This window comes from Leucopleurus acutus (assembly GCF_964270905.1).
Source record: "Leucopleurus acutus genome assembly, chromosome: 5".
Taxonomy (NCBI): Eukaryota; Metazoa; Chordata; class Mammalia; order Artiodactyla; family Delphinidae; genus Leucopleurus; species Leucopleurus acutus.
The window spans coordinates 98,845,887-98,873,110 of NC_139147.1; the positions used below are offsets into that span (position 1 = coordinate 98,845,887).

At 37.7% G+C, this 27,224-nt stretch overlaps 1 protein-coding gene across 1 annotated transcript in view; it reads left to right on the top strand.

Annotated features, from left to right (window-relative positions):
- Positions 1–27,224, top strand: part of WDR49 (WD repeat domain 49) — a gene marked incomplete at its 3' end in the record, with an annotated part of 134,538 nt that overhangs the window by 90,167 nt on the left and 17,147 nt on the right. The window contains 11 exon segments of the mRNA XM_082839275.1: positions 4,416–4,439; positions 4,441–4,550; positions 6,469–6,567; positions 8,212–8,261; positions 8,263–8,377; positions 10,319–10,444; positions 10,447–10,493; positions 15,326–15,481; positions 15,485–15,504; positions 26,392–26,430; positions 26,432–26,520. Coding sequence (XP_082695401.1) covers positions 4,416–4,439; positions 4,441–4,550; positions 6,469–6,567; positions 8,212–8,261; positions 8,263–8,377; positions 10,319–10,444; positions 10,447–10,493; positions 15,326–15,481; positions 15,485–15,504; positions 26,392–26,430; positions 26,432–26,520 — 875 coding nt within the window.

Genomic DNA, 27,224 nt, shown 5'->3' on the forward strand with positions numbered 1-27,224 from the left:
GCAGCTAATTAGTTTCTCACCATTTTGACACACAAGGTCAAATATCAGAAGGGCTCTTTATACCATCTTATGAAAGGGATTTTGTGCCTTTGGGTGGTACTCCCTAAATATACCTAGTTAATATGGATAGCTTGGCAAAGAAGACATCTGACATTGTATTTTGTCTGAGAGATAATAGAAGAGATATGGACTGATCACTTCTCTCTCACTCCCACCCTCACATTCTCCATTCCCAAAAGGTAACCTCTTCAACCAAACTTACCAATAGGTAGAGAGAAAATTAAAAATATATGCATATAAAGCTATTATGAGATTAATGACAATTTCAGAACTGCAAATTACCTTATTTATATTATCTTTTCTTGCTAAGCCTTATATTAATACTAAGGTAACATTAAATTGTTGATTTAAAAATAAAATAATTCATATATTGATTCAGCAAGTTTTTATGAAATGCCTATTATTTTCTAGGTACTGTTCTAGGCACTACTGATGCTGAGGGGAAGAAACAAAGTCTTTGCTCTCCTAGAGCCTACTTATGGTAGGAGAGACAGAAAAGAAACAGACAAATAGGTAAAGACCCCAATATCACATAATGATAATGTAATAAAGAAAAATGATATAGATGAAGAATGAGAAACTCAAGGAAGAGTCTTTAGCTTGGGTGGTCAGGGAAGACTTACCCAAGGAGGTAACATCTGAGCAGAGAATTTTTCCTTCCTTCATTTGACAAATATTTATTGAATACTTAATATGTGTAGGTCACTATGATTGCCACTGAGGGTTGTAGAATAAGACACGATCCCTGGTTTCTGAGAGCTTACAATCTAGCAGAGGAGCAGAGACTATATAATATTAATTAAATGTTGTAAGTAAACTGTAAATGATGTAAGAGGTCAGAAGAGGGAAATATTTCTTTCAGCACTAGTTATTAAGAAAGACTACAGAACAAGGTAGACTTAACAAATGGGTGTGTAGACAGGTAGATGTGGGTCTGTGTGTGGAAGGAAATCTATGGAGGAATCGAAGAACCCATCATGAATAAAAACAAAGCAGCTAGGGGACTTCCCTGGTGGTCCAGTGGTAAAGCATCCGTCTTACAATGCAGGAGACGCGGGTTATCCCTGATCAGGGAACTAAGATCCCACATGCTGTGGGTCAACCAAGCCTGCACGCCACAACTACTGAGCTCATGCACCTCAACTAGAGAGCCCGCCGTGCCACAAACTACAGAGCCCACAAGCTCTGGAACCCGCATGCCACAACTACAGAGCCCATGTGCCCTGGAGCCTGTGCACCACAACTAGAGAAAACCCACACACCACAGCTAGAGAGAAGTCCGCGCACCACAGCGAAGAGCCGGCGTGCCACAGCGAAAGATCCCCATGCCTCAACGAAGATCCTGCGTGCCACAACTAAGACCTGACGCAGCCAAAAATAAATAAAATAAATTAAAAAAAAAAAAAAGGCAACTAGAAATGCAAAGCATACTTAGAGAGCAGTAAGAGTATTGCTTGGCTTGAACCTGAGATGTGCTTCAGAAACAGCCTCTGAATACTCCTAACAGCTCAAAACAGCTCCTACAAGCAAGAAAGTTATTTGAAAATTTGCATTCTATCTATAAAATCCAGGTGAATTTTACATTCTATTTCATGAATTCATGTATCTTTATTTTTTTTTATTTTTAAAATTTTTTTAACATCTTTATTGGAGTATAATTGCTTTACAATGGTGTGTTAGTTTCTGCTTTATAACAAAGTGAATCAGTTATACATATATATATGTTCCCATATGTCTTCCCTCTTGCGTCTCCCTCCCTCCCACCCTCCCTATCCCACCCCTCCAGGCGGTCACAAAGCACCGAGCTGATATCCCTGTGCCGTGCGGCTGCTTCCCACTAGCTATCTACCTTACGTTTGTTAGTGTATATATGTCCATGACTCTCTCTCGCCCTGTCACAGCTCACCCTTCCCCCTCCCCTTATCCTCAAGTCTGTTCTCCAGTAGGTCTGTGTCTTTATTCCTGTCTTACCCCTAGGTTCTTCATGACATTTTTTTTTCTTAAATTCCATATATATGTGTTAGCATACGGTATTTGTCTCTCTCTTTCTGACTTACTTCACTCTGTATGACAGACTCTAGGTCTATCCACCTCATTACAAATAGCTCAATTTCATTTCTTTTTATAGCTGAGTAATATTCCATTGTATATATGTGCCACATCTTCTTTATCCATTCATCTGATAATGGGCACTTAGGATTTTTTCCATCTCCGGGCTATTGTAAATAGAGCTGCAATGAACAGTTTGGTACATGACTCTTTTTGAATTTTGGTTTTCTCAGGGTATATGCCCAGTAGTGGGATGTATCTTTATTTTTAATATAAAAATATTTTCCCTAAAACCCTTTGAGTAAAATGAACACTTAGGAAGGCATGCCATATTTACCCTGTGGCTTCTAGTAGCCCTCTCAAATAGCTGGACATTCACATTTTACTTTGAAAACCAAGGATAGAAGGATAAAGGGAAAAACTCTAAAAAAGTTGATTGGATCCAAATATTATTAGATCTTGAATAACAGGCCCCCAGACATTTGAATTTTGTCATGTAGGAAATGGAAAAAACTAAGAAATGGTTTTTAACAGGGCCTTAGCCTTACCTTTTGATCATGCTGTTTCCCCACTCTGCCTAGAGCGACTTCCTCTTCCAAATCTTACCCATCCGTTATGGTCCAGCTCAAAAATAACCCCTTCACTCAGCCTTCTGTGATTTCTACACCTGGATTTCCATGGCAGTTGGTCAGTACTTCCTTGGCACTTAGCACATTTCACTTTGCATTTTAATCACTTTATATTCATGGCTCTGTCCCCTGCAGCACCATGAACAGGGACTTCCAAGGAGAAAAGAAATGCTTGTAGAATGAATGTATATTAAGAGCTCCTGAATGGAATGATTAATCTGGTTGCAGGATGAAGAATGTACCAGAGATGTGTGGCCTAGAAACAGTGAAATGGGTTAAGAGGCTATTAAAAATTTTCCACCATGAGCTAGTGAGTGCTGAGCTAGGAAGCTGTCATTGGTTATTTAAAATAAAAAGGAAGGAATGAATATGTAACGTATCACAGAGGAAGAATCTGAGTATTTTATTTGACTAGAGAAGAGAAAGGCATGCAGGAAGGTGGAATTCTGGTCTATTAACCAATTTTGGGAATTTAGGGAGTCCTCCTGTGGAGCGAAGATGACACATTTGGATTTTTGATGTGTTGATGATGGAAACTATAATGGAACTGTCAGGTGTCAAGTGGGAGTGACTCAACACTGGAAAAAGTTCTAAATGCAGATAAATTTAAGAGCCATTTGTACAGAAGTGAGATTGGAAATTACGATGGTGTACAAAATCTCTGAACAAGCCCTTTTGAGCAGTGAGAGGGGAGTGGAGGAATGACAGTGAGTAATGTCCATATTAACAAGAGAAATAGAGAAAAGGGAGGTGAAGTAGAGTACAAGGAATGAAAGGTTGGGGAGGCAGGAAGAGAAGCAGGGTGTTTGGAAACAGAAGAGTTTCCAGGAACAAACTCACATCCATCAGAGGGTGAGGAGTTAGTTACACTGGCAGGGCAGTTGGGAGACCTTTAGCGTGGGCGGAATAGAAAGCAAGATTTCAGAAAGGTGAAGAGAGAACGTGGGTGGAGACATCAAGCCTGGGGTTACAAATGCTCCTTTGAAATGTGTGTGGCTCTAGAAGGAGGGAGAGGCTTACCAGAGGCTGGGAGCCAGAGTTGTAATCAAGAGGAAACACGGTGGCCCCATATTTCGATGCCCCCCCAATTTAACTTTAGGCTCCTCCCTTCCCTACCAGGCACAAGACATTTCATTCTCTGTCTTTTCTGGTCTGTCCTCAAATCACCAGAAGTGCCCCAGAATACTGACCTTTTCAAAACTACTGTTTCTGTTGAAAACATATCTGTCCTCCATCCCATTTCTTTGAAGTGGCATTTTCAAGTGTGCCACAAATATAGTTCCTCAAGATGCTGTATGAAAAAGGACCCACAGACTCTACCCTTTTTTATTGTTACTGTCAAAACCCTTTCGGTGGTTCCATGTTGGAGAAATTTTGTTTTAGGGTCTTGGTTGTGGATAATTAATCTGATAGATGCATGCATGGTTGGTTTAATGATTATGAAAGGAAGATTAACCTTCTGATATTAAATATTTATAATTTGCCAGAGAATTCAGGAGAGAATCCAAAAGCAAGTTCAGTGTGGGGATTCAGCCTTATGGATGACAAGTAGGGATAAAATTTTGGGCAGCAGCATCTTTTAGACCTCTCAAATCACACCATCCAAGTGCATGATGGCTACTCAATATCTATTTCACTTTTATATCCACAGCTAAGTGCTATATCCTTTTTTACTAGGGCTATTACTCTGTTTTACTCTAAGTAAAAACTTCAATCAGTTTTTCATCCAGCCTGAAGAATGGAAGGGAGGAGTACAACACCGTAATGATATCGTACGCACTGCATTTTTACCTCCACAAATTCTTGTTACAGGTTCCTTGAACCTTCACTTGACCATCAGTTGTGAAAATTGTATTTTTTTGCCTCACTCACTTTGAAAAAGCCTTTTCTCAACTGCAAAATGAAAAGATTTCTTAAAGAAGCAGTCCTTGCCCTTAGAGATACTCTTGGTCCTTATTTCTAGGGCTGGGTGATAATGGTTATGACCGTCAGCTCCTGAGCTTGGCTACCTGGCTTCAGATAATGGTTCCACCACTTGCCACTACCTCGTATGGAGAAAGTTATTTAAACTCTAAATTATAATTTTTTCTGATTAATAATAATATATCAGTATCTTGGTTTATAGTGAAGATTGCGCAAGATAATCTGTGTAAGGATTTAACCCAGTGCTCACAATAAGCTCATCAGTAAATACAAGCTTTTATTTTCACTGTCCTTTTTTGAGGAGCAGCATTAGGGCTGTTGGGTACAAATCACACTTCCGTGGTACTCAGATATTTTATAATGGGAACACATTAACCCTGTGGCACAATTTAGTCTAAATAACATTGGTTAAAGACTGGTCTCATGAAACGTCTATAAATCCAAGCTCTTGAAAGGATCTACAGGCATACTTTGACATGATATATTAAAGAGGATCAGAAATTGCTGAATCATTTCCAGCCAAAGAAATAAATTTATAGAGACAGATTGCACCATGAAATTATCAAGTCTGTATTTTGACAGACTAATTTTTTTTTTATAGAACCAGAAATGTCATCAATTAAGAGGAATGAAAAATTACAGGAAAAGAGCTTGGATATCTATGAAGTGTTACAATACAAGGTTTCCTGCTCTATATCCACTTACAGTTTCATTGTTTTCAGAACTTGCCTGATTATCTTCTGGGGGGCCAACTCTGCCGTTGAATTTGCTATGTAGCTGCTGGAAGTCTACTCCCATGGACAGGTAATCCGTGGAAACCCATCATCCTCGGGCAGTTTACAGAGTTCAGCAGGTATTACTCTCTTCTCTCTCCAAATCCCAAGAAAGACACCATCAGTACAGCCCACTCAGCTCTTGTCTTCTGCTCTCCACTTGATGTTGGCATTCTGCTCACTAGGGAGCTTTCCTCACTGGGCTGCTGAGAGCAGTGGTCTGGGCATGCACTGCTCCTCCCGAGACAGGCTTGGTCAGACTTAGCCTCGCTATTTGGGCTTTTCTATGTTTTCTGTAATGAGCAAGTAGGGAAGGACTTTGTGTAGGGAAACTTTTAATATTGGAGAAAGCAGCATTCCATAAAGGACATAAAAGAGAAGGAACTGAAAGAACACACACACATCAACTATACTTCAATTAAAAAAAAAGAACACACACGCGCACACACACACACACACACACACACACACACACACACGAAGACTGTAGGAAACAGAAACCAAGAAGGACTTAATTTGCCCTCAATAATAAACAAATATGACAAAAATTATTAACACTTTTTCAGTATTTGTAATATGCTAGGCACTAAGTGCTTTTCATTCTTCACAGCAGCCCTATGAAAAAAATAAAATTATTAACCAAGGTTTATAGGTGAGGAACTTGGGGCATCAAGTAAAGTTAACTAACTTGCCCAAGGTTACACAGCTAGTAGGTGGTAGAAGCGGGACTCAGACTCCAGCTGTTTAGTTACAAAGCTTTTATTCTGAATGCTTTATTACTATAAAATGAAAAAGATGTAACAATAATTTCTGTCACACTTACTGAACAGATATTTCATGAAGTTTCTAAGTTCTAAAGTTTAATAAAAACACTAGTAATTACTATTCGTTCATGTCTCCAAATACACAGTGAGAACTTACGAAGCGCCAGATTCCGTGTAAGTTATTTTGATAATGATTTCTTCTAATTGCTGTTGCTCATATTTTCTATCTAACTTTCAGGCAAGTTCTGTTCTCTGTCTTGGCTCATATAGGGAGCTATGATGGAGAAACTGTCCTGTGGAACAGTAGCACAGAAAATGCTCACTATATCCTTCACCCTGATTATCAGCGGCTGCTAAAATCCAAATCGGGTGAGCCTAAGTTTGCAGCTAAAATAATGTGGCTGAGTTCAGCCACGGTAAGCCTGGTTGTTTGTTCATGGACCTGCTGCAGCTTGCTCCTAAATTATAGATGATTGGCTATCAGCGCAAGGGATTAGTGATGTCGTCTTGTCAACGTGACTAAAAAGAACCTTGAGATTTACTTGGCTTAGCAAATTCTCCGTGGCTGCCGTTCCTTCTCTTTATGCTATATCAGCGTTTCTGAATTACTGACAGCAGGGAGCAGGCCTCTCATTTTTATCTAGTTTATTTTTTGCCAATAAACGTCGCCAAATTGCCTTTGGCTGAACCTTGGGCGCTCCTTGGTAGGAAGATGGGAGCTCATGTTCACTTGATAGGCTGCTCAGGCTCAATCTAGAGCTTGTATTAAATATTATACCACCTGGAAATCTTACATTATTTCTTGCTTTAGAAACCTGTGAGAAGCATGAGATGGGAGTAACTTGTGTCTGGTGGGAGTTTAGCATAGCAGATGAATATTTTATACTTAAGCAAAATGTCTTGACAATTGCCTTTCACATTTTATTTTAGTTTCTTTAGATACTAAAGGTTTTTCCTTACACTAATTTATTTGGGTAATGAATATGTCATTCCTCAGGGCCCAGTGAGGTTCTGTTGTCTCAACTGGATAAACTCACAGAGGCTGAGTTAGACCTTATGAAAGGACTGGTCATCAGACACAGCTTTTGTGTGTGTGTGTGAAAAGCTAAGGGAGTAATTTTTTAGAAGGAAAATGACTAACTTAAGAGATTTAGAGTTTACTTGGCTGCAGGCACAAAACTCTGACCTGCTTTATGTCCAAAGAGCTAATCATGAGGGTTCATCTGAATTCTCCATGGAGAGGGTGGAATTCTGCCTCTTTGTCTGCATTAGTCCTCAGGAGAGCACAGTCTTGTTCTGATAGTGAACCTAATTGTGGCTATGATTAAAAACAGACAGTCAGATAGGAAAGAAAAGCAGATAATGTCAAATGTATAAAAGACACAAGAGGCATGCTATAGATTTCTTGCTTTGAAATTTTGAAGACACCTCTGTATAGGTTTTTCATAACTGTGTGCAGACTGTTTATAGATTCTGAGATGAATATCCCCAGTTTTTATTAGTGTGGCTTGGAGATGATATCATTAGATCATTGAAGCACCATTAGGAATATCCTTTCCAGGGTAACTCACTAAAATAATATTGCTTAAGAGTGATCATTGAAATACATTACACAGTCGTATCTCATGTTCATTAAATTATTTGCAAGCTTAATATTAATGATTAATAAGTTGAAAATGCCATGATATTAAAATCACATTTGTCTTGAACATATCAGGATCTCTAAGGTGTTAGCAGGGACTATAAAATGAAGTCCCTATTAATTCACATCAAGGGAAAACACAGTAAGCTTGTAGGGAGTATGAGAAATAACAATGGAATCAAGCAATCCTTGTAGTTGGGGTTGAGGAAGTGAACAGCACAAGGCTCCGTAGATGTTGACTGGAAACATATTATGAGATTTGCTGGAGTCTTTGGAGGCTGTGATGGGGGTGAGCCTATTGTTTTTCATAAGTGTTTTGTTTGAAAAGCATATGTCTCTTCATTAAGACACCTGGCTTCTCTCCATCTCAGATAGAGAGCCTCAAAAGCTTCCTGGTGCCGGGAGGAGCTGCTTCACGCACCCCATTGGCTGACCAGGCTACTCTGGGAGCCTGTTCCTTTGAGACAGACGCTGAGTGCAATAAAGCTGTTAGGAGGCTTTGCTTCCTTGAAGCAAGAAAAAACATTGCAGCCACAGGTAAAATATATATTTATATTTTGACTGTAGACTGCTTTGATATATTGTAAAGTGTTGGAGCAGGGAACAATAAAGAAAGTTCAATCTAATCCGATCTAGGTCTTGTAGAGTTTGACTGCGTCTAGCGAACAGTCAGCACCAGGTCACAGGAAGCCACAGGCCGTGGCAGACGAGGTTAGGATTCAGGAGGATGGGTCCAGGAACAGGAGCTAGACCAGACCCCACAAGCAATTTATACAGTGCTGCGTGTGTCAGGATCAGAGTGAGAAAAACTCTGGGCAACAATCAGAATTGGTGTTGCAGCCGTGGCGTAGAGATTTGGTAGGGTAGAGGGCACAGCAAGAAACATGCTCCAAATATACGAGCCAAAGCTTAGGTCTGCATGGGGTAGAAGGGTTGAGTCTTGAGATGACCACACTGGCACTTATTATCAAAGCGGGCTATGAGAAAATAGTGACAAACTTGGAGATGGGGGGCAATAGCAAAACTTGAAACAGCTGCTGCTGACTGCTGATCCCAGGTCAAGAGAGCTGCCTGCTCTTTGTCTTAATATTTTTGGTGTGGGTAATGCTTTGGGTGTCTTTACCAACTATGAATCCTTTCCAGAATAAGTCAGAGTTCTGGTTAGAGCTTCTTCTAAGATGTACGCTAACGTATGATTTACCATAGTTATTTGATATTATAATAGATTGAATAACTCTTTGCTTAATTTCCCCTTTGTCTTCAATGGCTGTGTTAGTGTGGTGTTGATGCAGCCTACGTGCTCCCAGAGTAAAAATCTGCTCCTGAGAACAAGGCGTAGTTTTGACCTTTCACCTAAAAAAGTAAGTTTTAAATTTTAGAAATATTTTTCCTCAACAATAGGAATCTAGACATATATATGTTATATGATTGAAAAAAGAAATCTGAACCATGTTTTCCGCATTCACTCTCGCATATTCAATTTGCAGATGGAAAATCTGCATGATTTTCTTATATAATTTTTCTGCATTAAAAGTCAATAAAGGTATACCCCTATAGAGTTTTAGAACCATTGCGAAATATTTAGAATAGACCTTGAAACAGATTCTAAAGCTCTCTATTTTCCAGGACGCACTTATACTTACAAAATGAACTATTATCCTGAAATTGCTCTCAACACTAATTCTTCTTACTGTTATCAGTATTCCCAAATTGTTTCCACTGAAGCGGCTACATACCATTATTTCTACCTTAAACAGATATGATTGTTAATAGGCAGCACATTTGTGAAGCAAATTGGAAGTCTACAGATTTATCAAATAATAATAGGAACTTTGCCACAGAAGAATAATTTAGGTAAAGTGCTTCTACAAGCCTATAAAAATGGAAAATGAAAAGGTTAGTTCTAGGCCTATGAACCAAGAAAGTGTTCCATAAGGACTTACAATGAATTCTTGATGAAAGATTAAAAAACAAGCTCATAAGTAGAATTCAAAGCATACAGCTACATAGAGGAATCAATAGCTATGCTGCTATAACTACTTATACGCATCCAGCTCTGTGCAAGAGGAATTTTACTTCTTTGGTATATGTGTCCAACGGGTAATTAAGAAAGATGTGTTTTATGTAATTGAAATATTATTATAATGTTGAAATTAGTATTTTGTAAGTTTATTTGAAGTAACAGATTACTTCTATCAAAATTTAAAAACCCAAATAATATCAAAACAATGAACGAAGGAGTGGTAACTAGATTTAATGGACCATCTTACACATCCTATCTCATTTAATATTCAACAAAAACCAGTGAATGTATCATAGGGTTTTTTCCAGTTTATATTTGAGAGAATCAGAGTGCTGGAAGTTGATTTTGGGGCTACTCACCTCTCCAACATCCATATGCTTTCTACAGGGCAAACCAGTGAGGAAGTTGTTTCTTGTGTTTGTAGTTTCCTAATTAGGGGTTCTCTTACATATTAGGGTGTGCCAACCTGGTGTCATGTGGAGGATCTGGGTATGTCAGATTCTGGGATACATTTAAGAAGCACCTTCTGGCTGAATTTTTGGCTCATAACGTTGTTGGTTCCATTATTGTGTCTACTGGTAAGTCGCCACAGGAGATCTTGAGGGGTGGTTGAAAATCTGGAATACAGAGGTACATTGAAAAAATTCTAACATTATCTTTATAATTTTTGACTGCTTTTTGTTGCAGATAACTATGAATCAGGTCTTGTCTGTTTTCTAGATAAAGGAAGACACGATCAATCTGAGTATTTTAAAGAAAACATATGTATTGACCAGACTTCTTTTAAATAATTCATGGGGAAAACCAGATTTTTCTCAATACTGAAAATCCTCTGTTAATATATCATCAAGTCAATCCCCCAATTTAGGAATGCAGTATTGTCAGTAATATACCATGCATTGTTTGAGAATAAACAGTTAAGATATGCCTTATTTGAAATGAGACCGTAAACATAATTTAAATAGAGTCCTGGCCTTTCATCTAACATTATTGTCCTCCTGAGTTAGTTTGGGATTTTTGTGTCACTGATTACCTGCTCAATTTTCTAATAATACTATAAAATAGTAGTATTTTTTGTATTTTATACAAGAAAAAGACTTTACGAAATAACTAAGGAAAACTATCAAAGGTATAAAATGAACAGTTTTACTAGCACATATTTCTTAATTAAAATAAAATTGCAGTACAGATTGTGTTTGGTGGACACAGTTTGTATGGCACGCATACCTGGAACAGCCCTATTTCTTGCTTCAGCACCATCTAAAGGACTTATACTCCAGACAACACCCGCTTGAAGACACTCTTTTTTTTTTTGCACCTCATCTCACCAGAGCCCATGTGGCATGGCCATATAGCAATGTCAGCATTGCATTAACTTCTCCAACTGCCAGAAGCAGCTTTTCAACTCCTTTCATGTTCAGAATGCCAGCTTTGCCCCACGCTGTCTCATCACACCTGCCCACACACCGATTTGAGTTCCCACCCAGACACTCTTTTTCCTGAGAAGAGTCTGGCACTTGCCTTATTTACAGAGCAGAAGAGGCTGTACAGCTCTTGGAGACTTCCGCATTACCCGGCCCCAAACGGTCTACCTGCACAATTTACCATCATTTTCTGATTTACCATCACCCTCCGTGTCCTAAAGGGCTGTACGGAATTCTGTCAGCACAGGTTGATATCCTCAAGCCGACTTCACAAAGGGAGCAACAGCAGACTTCGTCTTCCAGCATGAAGAGAATCGCCATACTCAGGGCATGAGAGTGGCACCTGAGGCTGCTGAATAGGACCATTTAACTGGCCAGATAGAAACTGAGGTTCCAGGCTATGCTCACACCACCATGTCTGAACAGTGCTGGTTGAAACAGATCGGGATGATATTTTGTCCCCCAAAGTACAAAGGGAACAGGAGCTGAGTTCCCATGAAAATAAATGGAAAAAAGAAAAGAACTGTGAGACAATAAATATTTTCTTTCTTCTATTTTTTTATAAGCAGGTATAAATCACAGCTTAGTTTCATGGGAGGAAGGGGTTAAAAGCATGAGCTCTGAAATGAGCCAGCTTGAGTCAAACGCCAAACTCTACCACTTACTAGCTTCTGTGAGCTCAGGCAATTTATTCATACTCTCTGGCCTCTGTTTCCTCATCTATAAAATGGGAATAATGAGCATTCATCCCTCATGGGACGGGCAATTGTGAAGATTACATGAAATTATTCATGTAGAGACCTTAGAACAGGAGAAGCTCAGCAAACATTAGCAATTGTTATTTAGGCAGGAATAAATCAGACAATGAACAGAAGAGTTTGGTTTTTTCCTAAATTTTTCTATATTTGATTATTACCTGATGATTACTTGGCTGTCATAGTCACCTGTTTGATAATAATGCAGTAAATCTATCCACATTGTAGTGTGTTTCTACTAAATTTTGAAATTGAAGGGATCCACTTATTTTGGAGGAGAAATTTTTCTCAGAAATCCTGGTACATTTTGAGCTGCGTTGAGGCCCCAAACTTTTCATGTCTCCAGTGTCCTCCACTTGATAGAACTGCCTTGGTTAATAAGGGAGGCCTGGAGCTACAGTTCCAGAAATGGAAGTCAGTTCTTTCATGACTGATGAACTTGAATGGCCGATGAGATTCAAATGGAAATCAGGCCTAGCTCATAATAAATGTCAAGTAAATATTAGAATAATAAGAAAATGATATTTCTACCTGACCAAAGATCTGGACAGGAGCACCACAGACAACAGTCACACAAATGCTGCAGTCTTCAGAGGCGGAGAGAACCAATAAGCGGCCGCCTGGCTCACACATCTCTACGGAACTTATCCAGTCTTCATGAGGTCGGAGCGACCTTATCAGAGTTGGGGCTTCTGTGAGTTTGTTCTTACTGGAATTAAGACAGTACTCCTGAATGAACAGAAATACCAGAATTCTAAAATGTGCAAATATTAAATGATTGCAGTGATGTAACACTTTTTTTTAAAGTCTGATACGGAAATTGAAAAAGGTACATTTGGGAACAGCAATCTGTGATACAAATGCAAAAGAACAGCTCATGGTAACAGAGGTTAGGAAAATGGTACGAACGTTCAAAAGAAGGTTTCTAACTGATTTAACTAACTTGAGAAGTGGAAAGAAAGGAAGGAGGGGATGGGGGAGGATGGAAAGAAAAAAAATCAACAGTAAAATCAGCTATTTGATGAAATTGATGAACTTCATCATGTATATAGGTCGTCACATATTCATTATCCATTTTATATATATTAGTGTATATATATCAATCAAAATCTCCCAATTCATCCCACCACTGCCCCCCGCCCCTGCCACTTTCCCCCCTTGGTGTCCATACGTTTGTTCTCTACATCTGTGTCTCTATTTCTGCCCTGCACACTGGTTCTTCTGTACCATTTTTCTGGGTTCCATGTATATGCGTTAATATACGATATTTGTTTTTCTCTTTCTGACTTACTTCACTCTGTATGACAGTCTCTAGGTCCATCCACATCTCTGCTTTTGTATTTCAAAGAACTCAGCCTCAGAAAGCCTGCGTGAAAATAGTTTGGTTTTTTTCCCTTCTGTTCGAGATAGGAAAAGAGCCACCAGAGCTGGGTAGTTTTAGAAAGTAAAGGCGGGCAAAGCGGGGGACAGCTGGGTTTTCTAGTCCCTTCTGCTTGAGCTTTAAATGTTTTTAAGAACTCACTTTTGTCAAGCTGTCTTGGATATGGGTGCTGTTAGTTCCAAGGGCCACAGGAGGCAGTGGGAGGAGAGGGCAATGGAGAGGAGGGGAGGAAGAAAGAGAGAAAATTAGCAGATACTGGAAAAAAGCAACAGTGAATGTCCTTCTCATAGTGTGAGAAGAGACACCCTTTCACAGAAAGAACAGAAAGATACGCGAGGCAGACGGAAATACAGAGATAAGAAGAGACTCAATTCTTAAATATAGCTCGGATCAGAGCAATTTTTCCTGAACCAGCTTGATTTGTACAGTGTAGTGACTTTTGACCTACATTTGAATGTTGCATTTGTCTTTTCGTGGAATTAATTCTGTTCTAGCAGTTATAAAAACAAAAGGGAAAGCAATCGTGTATTTTAATTTCTTACACTAAGGCTTCATTTTCCAATCACATTCAGTCTGATTAAAGTATTCAAAATTTAATGCAGTGTGATTCAGTATATTTCAAAAAAGAAGTTTTTTTTTAATAACTGTGAATCAGTTTTATAACATAGCTATTGATCTGAGGTTGGTTTTCAAGTTAGAGTTTTAAAAGTATGTGGTGTGCTATGTCTATTTCTAGAGTTGGAGAGATAGGGGTAGGGATGGTTTATCTGTGGAGATACATTTATCCCAAGAAACTGTCAGATGATTGTGGTATAAAAAGACATTAGATGATGCTTGTGCTTCTCCAGTGTCCATCTCAGCACTGACCACTGTTGTGTTGGGCAGAGTGTGTACTGGTACCCCTCCTCAGCTGATTGCTTTGATGGCCAGTGACTTTGATCGAGCCTATTCACCCAGTGTTTAAAATTTGATTTAGTTGCCCATGTTTAAACATTAAGAGGTTTCATGTAATATCCAAATTTCTTGCTTCTCTTGGAAAAGAACATGTCATTCCCTGAGAGTAGCTGTGGCCCCCTTTATGGAAAATAGGTTCCCTCTAAGTCAGTGTAATGCCACCTTTCTTTCCCTTTTGCCTATGAACACTGAGGCTGACTTTCATTTGCTATTTATCGTCTTATACGAGACTTGATGTATTCACTGACACTGCCTTCCTGACCCCTGTAGGCATTGTACTTTGTAAATCCCCTGACAAAGGTTCATTCATAGGCCAGTCAGATATGCTGGGGATCCCTAACGTTCCCTCATATCACACAGGCTGTGTTCCCTGCTGCGTTCCTGTGGATACAGTGTGAACAAATAGAAGACAAGGAAATTGCTTCTGTATTTAAAACATAAATTGTCAATGGGGAGCTCTCGCTAGATGGATACACATTAAGAGCGGTAGCCAAGATCTGTGAAAACTATCATGTAACACATATATTTTTCTAGGAAAAAGTACTCAGTAATTGGACTGGCTTTTGAGATTTTGGGAGGGGAAGATGCAAAGAAAGTAGTAGTATGAAAAATTCAGCTTCAACCAAAGCTTTGTTTTTCTTTTTAGTTCATATACATCTTGCTATACAGGATTTTAAAGTGGGAATGTTAATTTCTTTTTAGCAGTTCATTATTATATCTTCAGAAAATATCTGTTTGTTTCTTATGATACATCACTTTCTAACTTTACTAAAGTTACATGTATATGTCCCATCTCCCTTAGAAGACTGTAAGCTCCTTGAGTTCAGGAACCATATCATCTTCATTTCTGGTGTCCCCAGGACTTCAATTAATAATCTAGCACATGTTAGACACATATAAATGTTCAAGGAAAATACATTTTATAAAAGTAAATCTCTGTTTTTTCAGGCAAAGCATTGGCAACTTGAGAACTGTTTTTCCCTTCCTAAAAGAAATACTAATTTAATGGAAGATAAGATTCAAGAGAAAAGCATAAAGGAAATTCCTTTGCTTTCTAAGGAGGAATCATGGTTAGACCCATCAAAACATTCTCTACTTGATAAGTAAAACAAAGAGTCAACATACAAGTAAGTACATCTTACCTGTAAGGCGTAAAATTGGCCCCAAATTCCTTCTGTGCTTTGTGGAATGTTCAATGACTACTTCAAGATTTTGCTAACATTTAGGTTATTGGTAGGTATGTGTGTGTAGCAACGAGAGAACGTATGTTCTCAGGGTGATATCTGATTCTTACTTCTTGTCTCTGTTGAATGCTTGACTTCTGTTCTGTGTCTTCCAGTCTCTTGTTTCTACTCCATTATCAACCTAATTTTGGAAATTAACCCCTTTCTTTAAAAGCAATATATGTGTGTATATGTGTATGTATGTATCTACCTAGCTAGTTACCTGTCCATCTTAGAATGTATGTCAGATTTTACTCCTGGTTTTGGTAAGGCACACAGAGGTATATATGTCAGAAGTTCAAAGAGCTTGACTTTGAATATTGGATATCACTCTCCTTTTATGACTTCTAGCCTTTCCTTCCTGTTGTTCAGCCATTTCTTCTTTTCATGCCACTCTGATGGATCCCATTCTTACATTCCTCTAACTCTAATGCCAGGCAGTTTTAATTGTTTCTTTTGTTTCCCATATTCTTGCTAACTCATGCTCTCATAATTTCACCTTTCATATTAAACAATCTTTTGAGAAAACAATTTTGTTCATTGTATTTTCTTTGATACAATTGGCATTTTTATTACCATGTGCCTATATGACTTTTTTTAAGGTCTACAGAATAATTGCATAGAAAGCACAGAGAATTCCTACATGCCCCACGCCCATCCCACACAGTGTCAAACATTAGTGTGGTACGTTTGTTATGATTGATGAACCAATATTGATACTTTATTGTTAACTAAAGTCCATAGTTTACATTAAGGGAGTACAGTTGAGGGTTCTCTGATGACACCAGGCAGAGACCTCTGCATTGCACCTTTCTAAATTAATGCACTCTTTGGCTAAACTCTTGGGGCTCAAACCCACCAGTTGGGGTTTTTCTGTTCCAGCCCCCTCACACTGGCAGCCTCGCCTCTCGCACAGCTTCTCTTGGGTTAACTTCTGCTTGACCAATAGGAAGCTCACACGTCCTTGCCACACCAACTGCTCCACAGCTACCCCTTCTCCTCCTCTCACTGAGGTACTTTCAACCACAGTAGACTTTCTCAGATATTAATGAGTCACTGGTTCACTGTGTCCCTCTAATGGTTACCCCAGGGGGCATGTGTTAAACTCTTTGCCTGGTTTATGTGAACAGGAGCTAGAACTGAGGGGGAAGCATTCCTCCTCTCCCGTGGGAGTGGTTCTCAGTGCACACCTACGACTCTCTCCAGTGCAGTCCTCTCTTAGGATTGCTGCATCCTTAGTCTGTTTCTATCCTAGCGTGGTGGTTGGCCTGAGCATCACAAGATGCCACCTCCTTGACAAAGTGGGCCTGCGCAAGGAATCGATCTAGCACCTCACTTTGGAATGTGGGAATACTTTTTACCTCTTAATTAATTAATTATTTTGCTTTCAAATTTTTTGGACCTCTGATGACGAGGTAGGAGAGAAAAAAAAAATTCCCCTTTAAACATCCTGTTACACTAAATTACCTTTTGGTATTTGTTCCTCCATTTCCTTGAATTATGGCTTGCTGAAATGTCAAGTGGCATTTTACTTTCAGGCAGAAGAATCTTTCAGTTCAGAAATACAGCATGACCGACCCTGTACGAGAATAGAGGGTTGAGAATGGAAAGACTTGGTGTACGATAAAATGCCCCCACCCAGTCACCCAACTCAATTGTACAGATCAGGAGATAAAGTTACCCCAGGGTAACACAGATTGATCATTGTTTCTCTTCCTGTGACACTTCTAGAAGAGTGAATGCAAGTGTCACAGATTCCTGTTTGAGTATTTCAGCCAAGATATTAATTTCCCATTACTTATGACAATCTCAGTTATTCTTTTTTTTTAAAATTAGCCTTTCCTTAGATTTAAAAATTGGCACTTTAAACTGTTGACTTCTTTCCTGACTTCTATCCATCTTATTTCATTTCCTTTTGTTCCATGACACTTTGCTTGTCTTCTGAAAATTAGTGCTGATGTATAGGTTCCTAACTTCACAGATTTCTCTTAAAACTAGAGCTTTGCATTCTGCCAGAGGAAATAAGACTACAGCAGAGTGATCATCTCACCTTCGTTATACATTTCTGTGGGCCTTGGGAGATGTTTCCGGCAGTAAAAAGCAAAGTTATCTCTGTTTATACCACATCTTTTCAAGTGACAACACATCCCAAAATACCTGTGATATTTAAAATTTCTACCTTTAATTCAAATGAGTGAATTGAAATAAATTTTAAGACTGTAATAATGAGATAGAAGGGAATAATATCATTTTGGAATTTTTGAACTATTTGAAAGGAAAAGGTTAAAAACGTATCCTCAGAATTGACTTGGCAGGTACAGCCCTCACTTCTCCCAGAAACATGTCCATGAATCCTATGGAGAAAACCTACAAATGAAATACAATTGTCAGCTGTAGAATGTCCCTTGTGGCCTCCATCCAGTACTGAAGAGATTACAGATCACTTTTTTCCCTAAGAAAATATTCTGAAGAATGTGCCGTATTTCTAATCAGATTAGGAAATCCAAGGAGAAAATCATGCCAGTTCTTGTCCATATGCAAAAGTATGAAAGAAAAGTAAACATGTGAAAGAATTTAGAGAGACTAAAAGGGGAAAAGCACATTTGGTGTGTGTATGCGGGTGGAGGGAGGTTTAAATGGAAGGGGAGGAAGAGTAAGAAAGATAGAGATGAAAAAAGAAAAAAGCCAATAGAAAATGAAAGAAGCATGAAAAATGAAGGAAAAATTTAATAATTTAAAGCCATGTTCTCACCTTAACTCCTAAGATTCTCTTTCCAGGATAAAAGCTTGGCATTTATGATGTTCTGTCTTATACATAAATACCAGGTTTTCATAGTGCTTAAGGTATTTTATAGTATTGTGTGTGAGAAGTAGGTAGGTGGTAAAATGTGGTCTTCAATTTAAGTCCTGGGGATATGCAGATGAATATGGAATTTAAGAGAAAATAGGAAGTCCTAATGCTGAGTTAAAAATTGACACAAAGAAATAGATTTTTCTCCTTCTGTAGGTTCTGCAAAAGTCATATTACCACTAGAAAGTGGGGAAAAAAAGAAATAACTGAAAAAAGTAAATGGGGGAACAAAAACCACAGTGGACATGCATTTTTCTTAACCTATGGCAATACTTGGTTTCTGGATTCACACAAAATTATTGTAGTCTAGAAAAATTGTAGGTAAAATGAATAATTTAGACAGTATAACCTTAGAGTATTTCTTTATTATGAAAATAGTACATGTTCATTAGGAGAAAAATTACAAATACAAACAAGCAAGAAGAAAAAGATGACAAGAAATCATTAGCAGCAAAACCACCAATAACAGGCATTTCACTCTTCAGGTCTTGTTCTGAGCATGCGTATACAAATAAACAAATATACATTTTATAAACGTGAGGATATAATACACACAGTTTATAACCTGTTTTACTACTTAAAAACATACAGCCAGTACACTTCCGAGTTACTTAATATGAGTATCTACAGACATCAGTACTCGAAATGACCTCTTAGGAATTTATCACGTAGCTTTTTAAACATTCTCTTCTTTTAAAATATTTACGCTGTTTACAAATTTTAACTGAGAAACATTTATTGAAATACCTTCATGCACACGTGTTAAGAGTACCTGACTGAATTCATCATTACAATAAATTCTTTGAATTGGAGTTGCTGAGTCAAAGTTTTAAAGGCCTCTGAGTCTTGCTAAATTGCCATCCCAATGGTGTGAAGGCTCCACCACCAGCAGTATATAGAAATGGCTGTCTCTGAACCAGCACTGACTATTGTCATTGTCTTAAAATTGCCACTCTGATAAATCATCAGTTTATTTTTTAAAAAATTTAAACTTGCCACTCTGATAAATCATCAGTTTTATTTTTTTTTTAATTTTAAATTTAAAAAAATTTAAAATTTTTAAAAATTTAAAAAATTATTATTTTTAATTTAAATTGCCACTCTGATAAATCATCAGTTTTGTTTTTTAATTATTTTTTCACGTTTGTTAATCTTTAATAGTTCGATAATGAACTTGAAAGAGGTATCTGATGTCTGCTAGACTAATTCCTCTTGAGGCCTTAAGAGAAGCACATCCCAGCCTCTTGAATATATCCTAGGGGCTGCACTCACCATTGTGCAGATAGCCTTCTCTGTTAGTCAACCACTCTGTTATAGAAGGGCTCTAATTGTAGGTCAGATCTATCCATTTGTAGGACATGCTCTCATCCATCTTCATCTTATTCTAGGGCAACAAAGAGCAAATCTACCCCATCTTCTACTATCTGACAAATTTTTCTTTCGCTACCATTAAAAAAATATTTATGGGGAAATGATTATTAGAAACCAGGATAAATAATTAGATGGGAAATGAAACATAAATTCCATTAATTTCTCTGTAAGTTTATATAAGGCAGAAGGTACACTTAAAATTAATGTTCCTTAGAAATATGAAATAATTATGTTCTAAATTCCATATTATTATTAGATGGGAACTGATATTTAATATCATTTATAAGCTGTTGATTATCTAATTATTCTGCCAGTAGAGCTTATGTGAGAAAATAAAATAGGAATATTATAAATATAAAAAATACAAACATAAAATAAAATAAGAGTATTAGAACTGGCTGTAGGGGGTGTTGGAACTCCTGCTTTGAGTGAAAAATATTGTATTATTCTTTCTTAAAGAGATAGTAGCCAATACTTATTGAGTTCTTACCATATTCCAGGCACTGTTCTAGGGTTTTTTATGTTTAACATTTAATTGTCACTATAATCCTTGGTGATATCTACAATTATAATCTCTATTTCATAACTAGGAAAGCAAGACAGAAAAAAGTTAAGTGATTTACACAATGAACAAGAGGTGAGTCAGGGACCCCAAAGCAGGCATTCTAATTCCAGAGTCAGTACACTTTGCCACTGCTCTATTCTGCCTGTCTGACAAGCAACATGTGACCATGTTGAAAAGTTGCTGGTCTCTGAGTCAAGTGATCAAATGTTTTGTCAAGTACCTGCTATGGGTAAGCCACTACTCTAGGCACCTTCACTTTCCTTTAGGGCACTTGGGGAGTTGTCACACATCGTTCCTACTTCCTATATCCAGAACCGAGAGATGGCAGATTTAGAGTCTTTCCTTCTCATAGAATTGATGGCAAGGATGCCAGAGCCCATAGTAGGCTCCCTTCTTGCATCACCACATAAGACATTTTTGGAAAAGTTTTAAACTCTATCTGTGTTCCTTATTACATTCTTTAGCTTTTTTGTATTCGACCACTAGGAATATTGGACTCTTAGGAATATTCACCTCTTTCCATTTCCCTGTACATTTTCATAGTAACCACTTTCCAAGAAGTCAAATGTCTATGGAAAAGAAGCAATAGGTTGGCCTGTAAATCGAAGTTGATTCTACAGTCTAGTTGTTCATAGAACTGCCCTTTGTCTTGGAGTTTTATCAGTATGGCTCCATTTCCTAGGCAGTCATCTAATTAGTGCAGATTGTTATGACTCTCTAGAAGAGTTTCTCTTACTGTCCGCCTTCCTCTTTCCCTCTGTGGATTAAATTCTTCAGTGGAGATAGACAAAGTCTTTCGTTTCGTACAAAAGATACTCAGTTTAAATGCCACTGGATGAGAGAGCTGGAAAACAAAGAGTCTAAAAGCAGGAAACCATTCAGGGTGTTTGGAGAAAAACTAAGGTCTGGTGTTAACTAGTCCAAAGTTAGACCTCCCTCAAACTTTTGCACCTCAGTTTATTTCAGTTATACTTTTCTGAGGAAAAAAATATATTCTTAACCTAGTAACTGCCAGACCTAACTGCACCGTAATCTACCTTTCCTGCATCCACCACCAACTTCTTATTTTTACAGATTCTCTTACTATTTAAAATGACTCTCTAAAGGTACCATCATTCTTGTCTTCAAAGCCCGGATAGTGGCTGAATAAACATGTCTTTTTTTTAAATTAATTTTTATTGGGGTATAGTTGCTTTACAATGTTGTGTTAATTTCTGCTATACAGCAAAGTGAATAAGTTATATGTATACACATATCCCCTCTTTTTTAGATTTCCTTCCCATTTAGGTCACCACAGAGCACTGAGTAGAGTTCCCTGTACTATACAGTAGGTTCTCATTAGTTATCTGTTTTATACATAGTAGTGTGTATATGTCAATTCCAAATCTCACAATTCATCCCAAACCCCTCCCCCCCCCGGTATCCATACGTTTGTTCTCTACCTTTCTCTCTATTTCTGCTTTGCAAATAAGTTCATCTGTACCATTTCTCTAGACTCCACATATAAGTGATATACAATATTGTTTTTCTCTTTCTGACTTACCTCACTCTGTATGACAGTCTCTAGGTCTACCAACGTCTCTGCAAATGGCACTATTTCGTTCCTTCTTATAGATGGGTAATATTCATTGTATATATGTACCACATCTTCTTTATCCATTCCTCTGTTGATGGACATTTATGTTGCTTCCATGTCCTGGCTATTGTAAATAGTGCTGCAGTGAACATTGGGGTGCATGTATCTTTTGGAATTATGGTTTTCTCTGGGTGTATGCCCAGTAGTGGGATTGCTGGGTCATATGGTAGTTCTATTTTTAATTTTTTGAGGAACCTCCATACTGTTCTCCATAGTGGCTGTATCAATTTACATTCCCACCAACAGTGTAAGAGAGTTCCTGTTTCTCCACACCCTCTCCATCATTTATTGTTTGTAGATTTTTTGATGATGGCCATTCTAACTCCTATGAGGTGATACCTCATTGTAGTTTTGATTTGCATTTCTCTATTAATTAGTGATGTTGAGCATCTTTTCATGTGTTTGTTGGCCATCTATCTGTATATCTTCTTTGGAGAAATGTCTGTGTAGATCTTCTGCCCATTTTTTGATTGGGTTATTTGTTTTTTGATATTGAGCTGCATGAACTGTTTGTATATTTTGGAGATTAATCCTTTGTCAGTTGCTTTGTTTGAAAATATTTTCTCCCGTTCTGAGGGTTGAATAATATGTCTTATTCATGGGAGATAGTATGTTGTGAGGGAGATCATTCCAGTGTGATTTGGGGAAAAGCTGCTACCTACCATCAGCCTTTTGGATGGCAAAGATTTCCTTAAAAAAAAAAATCTATAATTCCAAATAATTTATGTAGATACGCCTCCCAATCAAGGATGTAGAGCTTAATTCTCCTCTTCATCTTCCTTAAGTGTAGACTGTGCTCGGAAACTTGCCTCCAGAGAGTAGTGTATAGACAGGAAGGGAAAAAGTAACTTTACAGAAACTTGGGAAACACAACTTTGGCCAGGTGATAAAGTTAACATCAACAGTGGTAAGTCAGGTTGATAGCCTGTGCCCTTGATAAGATATAATGAGAATAGCACTTCATCTCTGTTATCTTCCTCCCCACAACCCATAATCCTCATGTAACCATAAATAAACATCAGACAAACCCAAATTGAAGGAGATTCTACAAAAAAACTGACTGATATTTCTTAAAATTGTCAAGGTCATCAAAAACAAGGCAAGTCTGAGAAATTATCATAGACCAGAGAAAACTAAGGAGTCAGAAAACTAAATGTAATGTGGTATCCTGGGATAGAAAAAGGACATTAGGAAAAGCTAGGAAAATCCTAATAAAATACTAAGGTTAGTTAATCATAATATATCAGTATTGATTGTGACAAAGGGTAATATAAGATATTAACAACAGGGAAATTTGGGTGAGGGGTATACCAGAACTCTGTACTATCTTTGCAACTTTTCTGTAACTCTAAAACTACTCTAAAATGAAACGTTTACTTTTAAGCTCATTTGGGTTTGGGAGATACAGTCAAGTAGGGGAGAGGAAAAGGAAGGAGGGAAATAAACATTTATTGAATACTATTATTTATTAGACACATCGCTGAGCATTCATCCATCTTATCTCCTTTAAAATCACAGTAAGAATCTCATACAGAGCAGGAAATTGAGGCTGAGAGTATAGGAAACATCTCAAGTTTCTATAGCTGCTTAATGTGTAGCAAAATAGGGAATAAAGGTTAAGGGCAGCAGTAATCACAAAGGGTTAAAGGGTGCAAGGAAAGGAGGCAGAAGGGAGAGGGCAGACCCCATGGCTCTCAATGATTTTGTGAAAAATAGGTATGTTTTCTGGCCCGAGGCTTCCAAGAGAATAATAACAATTTTTGGAAACATGGCTTGTAGCTGTTAAGGTTGAGGTCTGTGACAGTGAATGTTAAATATATTTGAGACCATTTCCTGTTTTCTGACTGGAATTATATACAACTATGGACTGGTTTCACTTCCTGTGTTTTATTGATAAAAACTTTTCCTGTGGATTCAAGCTAATCTATCGATTCATATAACAAGCCTCAAAAGCACTGAACTTTTTTTTTCTTTTTGCATTTTGGATACCATAAATGAAGATCCAGGCATAACACTGGGTAAAAGAGCTTTTGACACATACCACTGATTAGTCCATATAGTTTACACACAGGGCAAGGATAGTGTGCATTTCTGTGGCATTTTCTTCTTCATAGTTTTTTCTCTGACCTTCCAGTTTTTATGGGGACAGGACCTTTGCTTAACTAGCTTCTCCTCCTTCGTGGCTCTTACCCTTTTATACCATCACCTGGCTAGTAGGCATTTTATTCAAATATATAACTTGATTAGTGTAAACAATTGTCACTACTTAGGTCCACAGGATAGAGATTTTTTTTGTTGTTGTTAAAGGTGTATATTTATAGCCAGAAAGTGTCTGTTCATCCTTTGTGGTTGATATTTTGTTTCATCATAAATTATTTTCTTCCGATGTCAGACCATCAGAAGTTACAAATTTAGGTATGAATATAAGGAAAGAAATGTTTATAAGAAAAAAACACATAACCTTTACAATGGTGAAGTTATAAAAAAATTATTCAGTAAGTAATCACTGTTGATATATGTTTATCATGTTATTATTTTATAGATTGGTGTGAAGAAAACAAGTAACTACTCTATGTGCCAGGAATGTTGGTGTTCCTTAATAAATCTGAAAGTAAGCTCTTGTGATCTCATTTTAACAAAGGAGGAAAGCGAGGCTCAGAGATATTAAGTGACTTGTCCAAGCCTTCACAGTGTATAATAGGCAGAAGTATAAGGTCTGAAGCAGAAAACATGTGGAAAGTGCCCACTATAGTTTCCAAAATAGAGTTGGCACAGGATGTTAATTCTCTCTCCTAAGTGTTTAAAAGATAAAAATAAAATTAAAACTATTTTTGTTCTCAGAAAGCCTAAAGCCACACAGAACAACGTACTTGTTTAGTTGTGGCTGACCAGAAAAAAACTGTAAAAAAAAGTAATTGAAACAAAAGAATTGTTATCATATTGAAGTGTGTTGTTTAGAAGAGTAGTGAGAATCATTCTCGAAGCTCTATCATATGACGAGAATATTTCACTCATTACAAATCTTTTGTCAACTTATGTCCAAGGGGAAGCTGCACTTTCACAGAGCAAATGTGCTCATTTCTGTTGAAATTTTGCTGTCAAAAGGTACATTATTATTTGTTAGTATTCAATGCATATTTATAAACTAATCTACTCTATAGGGGTTTTGTCAGGATTACATGAGAAAATATATGTGAAGCACTTAGTGCCTGGCATATTGTAGAAACTCAATACAGTTTTATTAGTAATGTTATTTATTATTATTATACCTTGGAGCATGACTTTTAGGGTGAAATATACTTGAGTTGATGTCCAAGGTCTACCATTTACCAGTTATGTAAATTCAGGCAAGTTACTAAAGCATCTTGAGCCTTGATTTCCTCATCTGTCAAAAGGGCATAATGATACTTTAAAGGTTGTGAAGATTTCTCCTTTGGTTTAATATAACACATTGGTTCCCAAAGTACGTTCCCTGGTCTACCAGCATCAGCATCACTGGGAATTTAGGTACATTCTGGGACCCCATCCCCACCCAACTAAGTTAGAAACGGGAATGGTGCAAGTGGTTTATGCTTTGATAAGCCCTGCAGATGATTCTGATGCCTGGTACAGTTTGAGAACCACTGACATGGCACATGACTTGTCTCTGAGCAGGTGCTACTTACCTGTTAGTTTACTTTTCCTAGATACTGAGCTACCACAATGACAAAAGCACAGATAGTTTTTACCTTCACAGAGCTAACAGTTAAACAAACATAGAATCACATCTTGAATTAAGTTTTTGTAGACTTCCATTCCATTATCCATTTATCCCATGAAGCAAAAGGAAAACTTTTTAATTTTGTCCAAGACTTTGCCTGTAAGGGCATAATTAAGAGTCTTCCTTCCCATTATCTCATTGTGTGCATCGTAGATACAATAATAAAGATCTGGTTTACATTTTAGCAAAATGAAAGTGAACCTGCAAACTCAAAATTTTAGATATGTTGTTAAACGCTGAAAAATAGATTCCATCTCACAAAGCCTACAGTTTTCTTGCAGATAAAAGAGAAACTGGAGCTTTTCCAAAACTGCAGAATATTCATTTTCAAGGGAAAATAGCAAAGAATACAAAATGAAAAATAAATGAATGGGGAGCCTTGAGTTTCTTTTGGTCCCTTTGCATAAAAGGAACATGGATTTATCTTGAACAGCTGTGTTTATAGGGTTTGCTGTTCTGCAGCTGTACCAGCTGAGTAACAGGGAGGTTAGATTTTTTTTTTTAAAAAGTTAACTTGGAAATGTGCTAGCCCTTTCTGAGGAATTAATGATATTATACTTTTTTTTCCCATCCTCCCTTAAAACCTGCTGTTGTAAAGGCGGTTTTAGGTCATTAAGCATTGGAAACTTGAAAGAACTACCTGAAGTCAGCTTTTCTTCTAGACCCTGAGAAATACTTTAGGGAAGAGCCAGAGGAGGAATGTCCCCAAATTCCAGAGCTTCCATCACTTCCTGAAAGTAAGTCCTCAACCATCATACCACGTCCACCCTCTCTCCCCACGAAACTCAACCAATTAAGAAAACAAAGTAGAAAAGCACGAAAGTGACACTGTTCGCCTTGTAGGTTGCAGTGAAATGAAGTATGGTTTGACAGCTAAGATTTATAGCTCAGCTGCCGATCTGTGTTCTCAGAAAGGACAGCCAACAGGCCAAAATACATAAGAGGAATATTTTTGTTTTGCCACCTTTCTGAAGTCAGAATGCCATGAATATATATAATGAGTCTGCTATGAATAAGAACCCATTCCCCCCAATCATTCTTAATTTTCAGATCTGATACCAGAGAAAGAGATATCCTAAGGCAGCTTCAGAACAGAGTCTCTGACAATCTGGTTTTGTTCTTTTCATGTGAAACACTATAAATAGCAGCTACTTAAAGTGTATTGTCTTAGAGCCTTCCAGCTGTTGTGCTAGGCTAATATGATGAGTTGACAAGAAAGCTTAATTTAGAAAACAGAAGTGAATGATCTCTGAGGATTTGGAAACAAGATGTGCAAAAGAATGCTCTATTTTTCGGACTGTTATAGGCTTCCGAGTGTCTAAGAATTTGAAGAGTAACTTCTGTACAAGCATCCTACCAGCAAAGAGGGACCCGACGGGAGTGCAGGCAACACAACCTGCTACTCAGCGAGGCACTCAGAAAGCATATGGACACTGCAGGG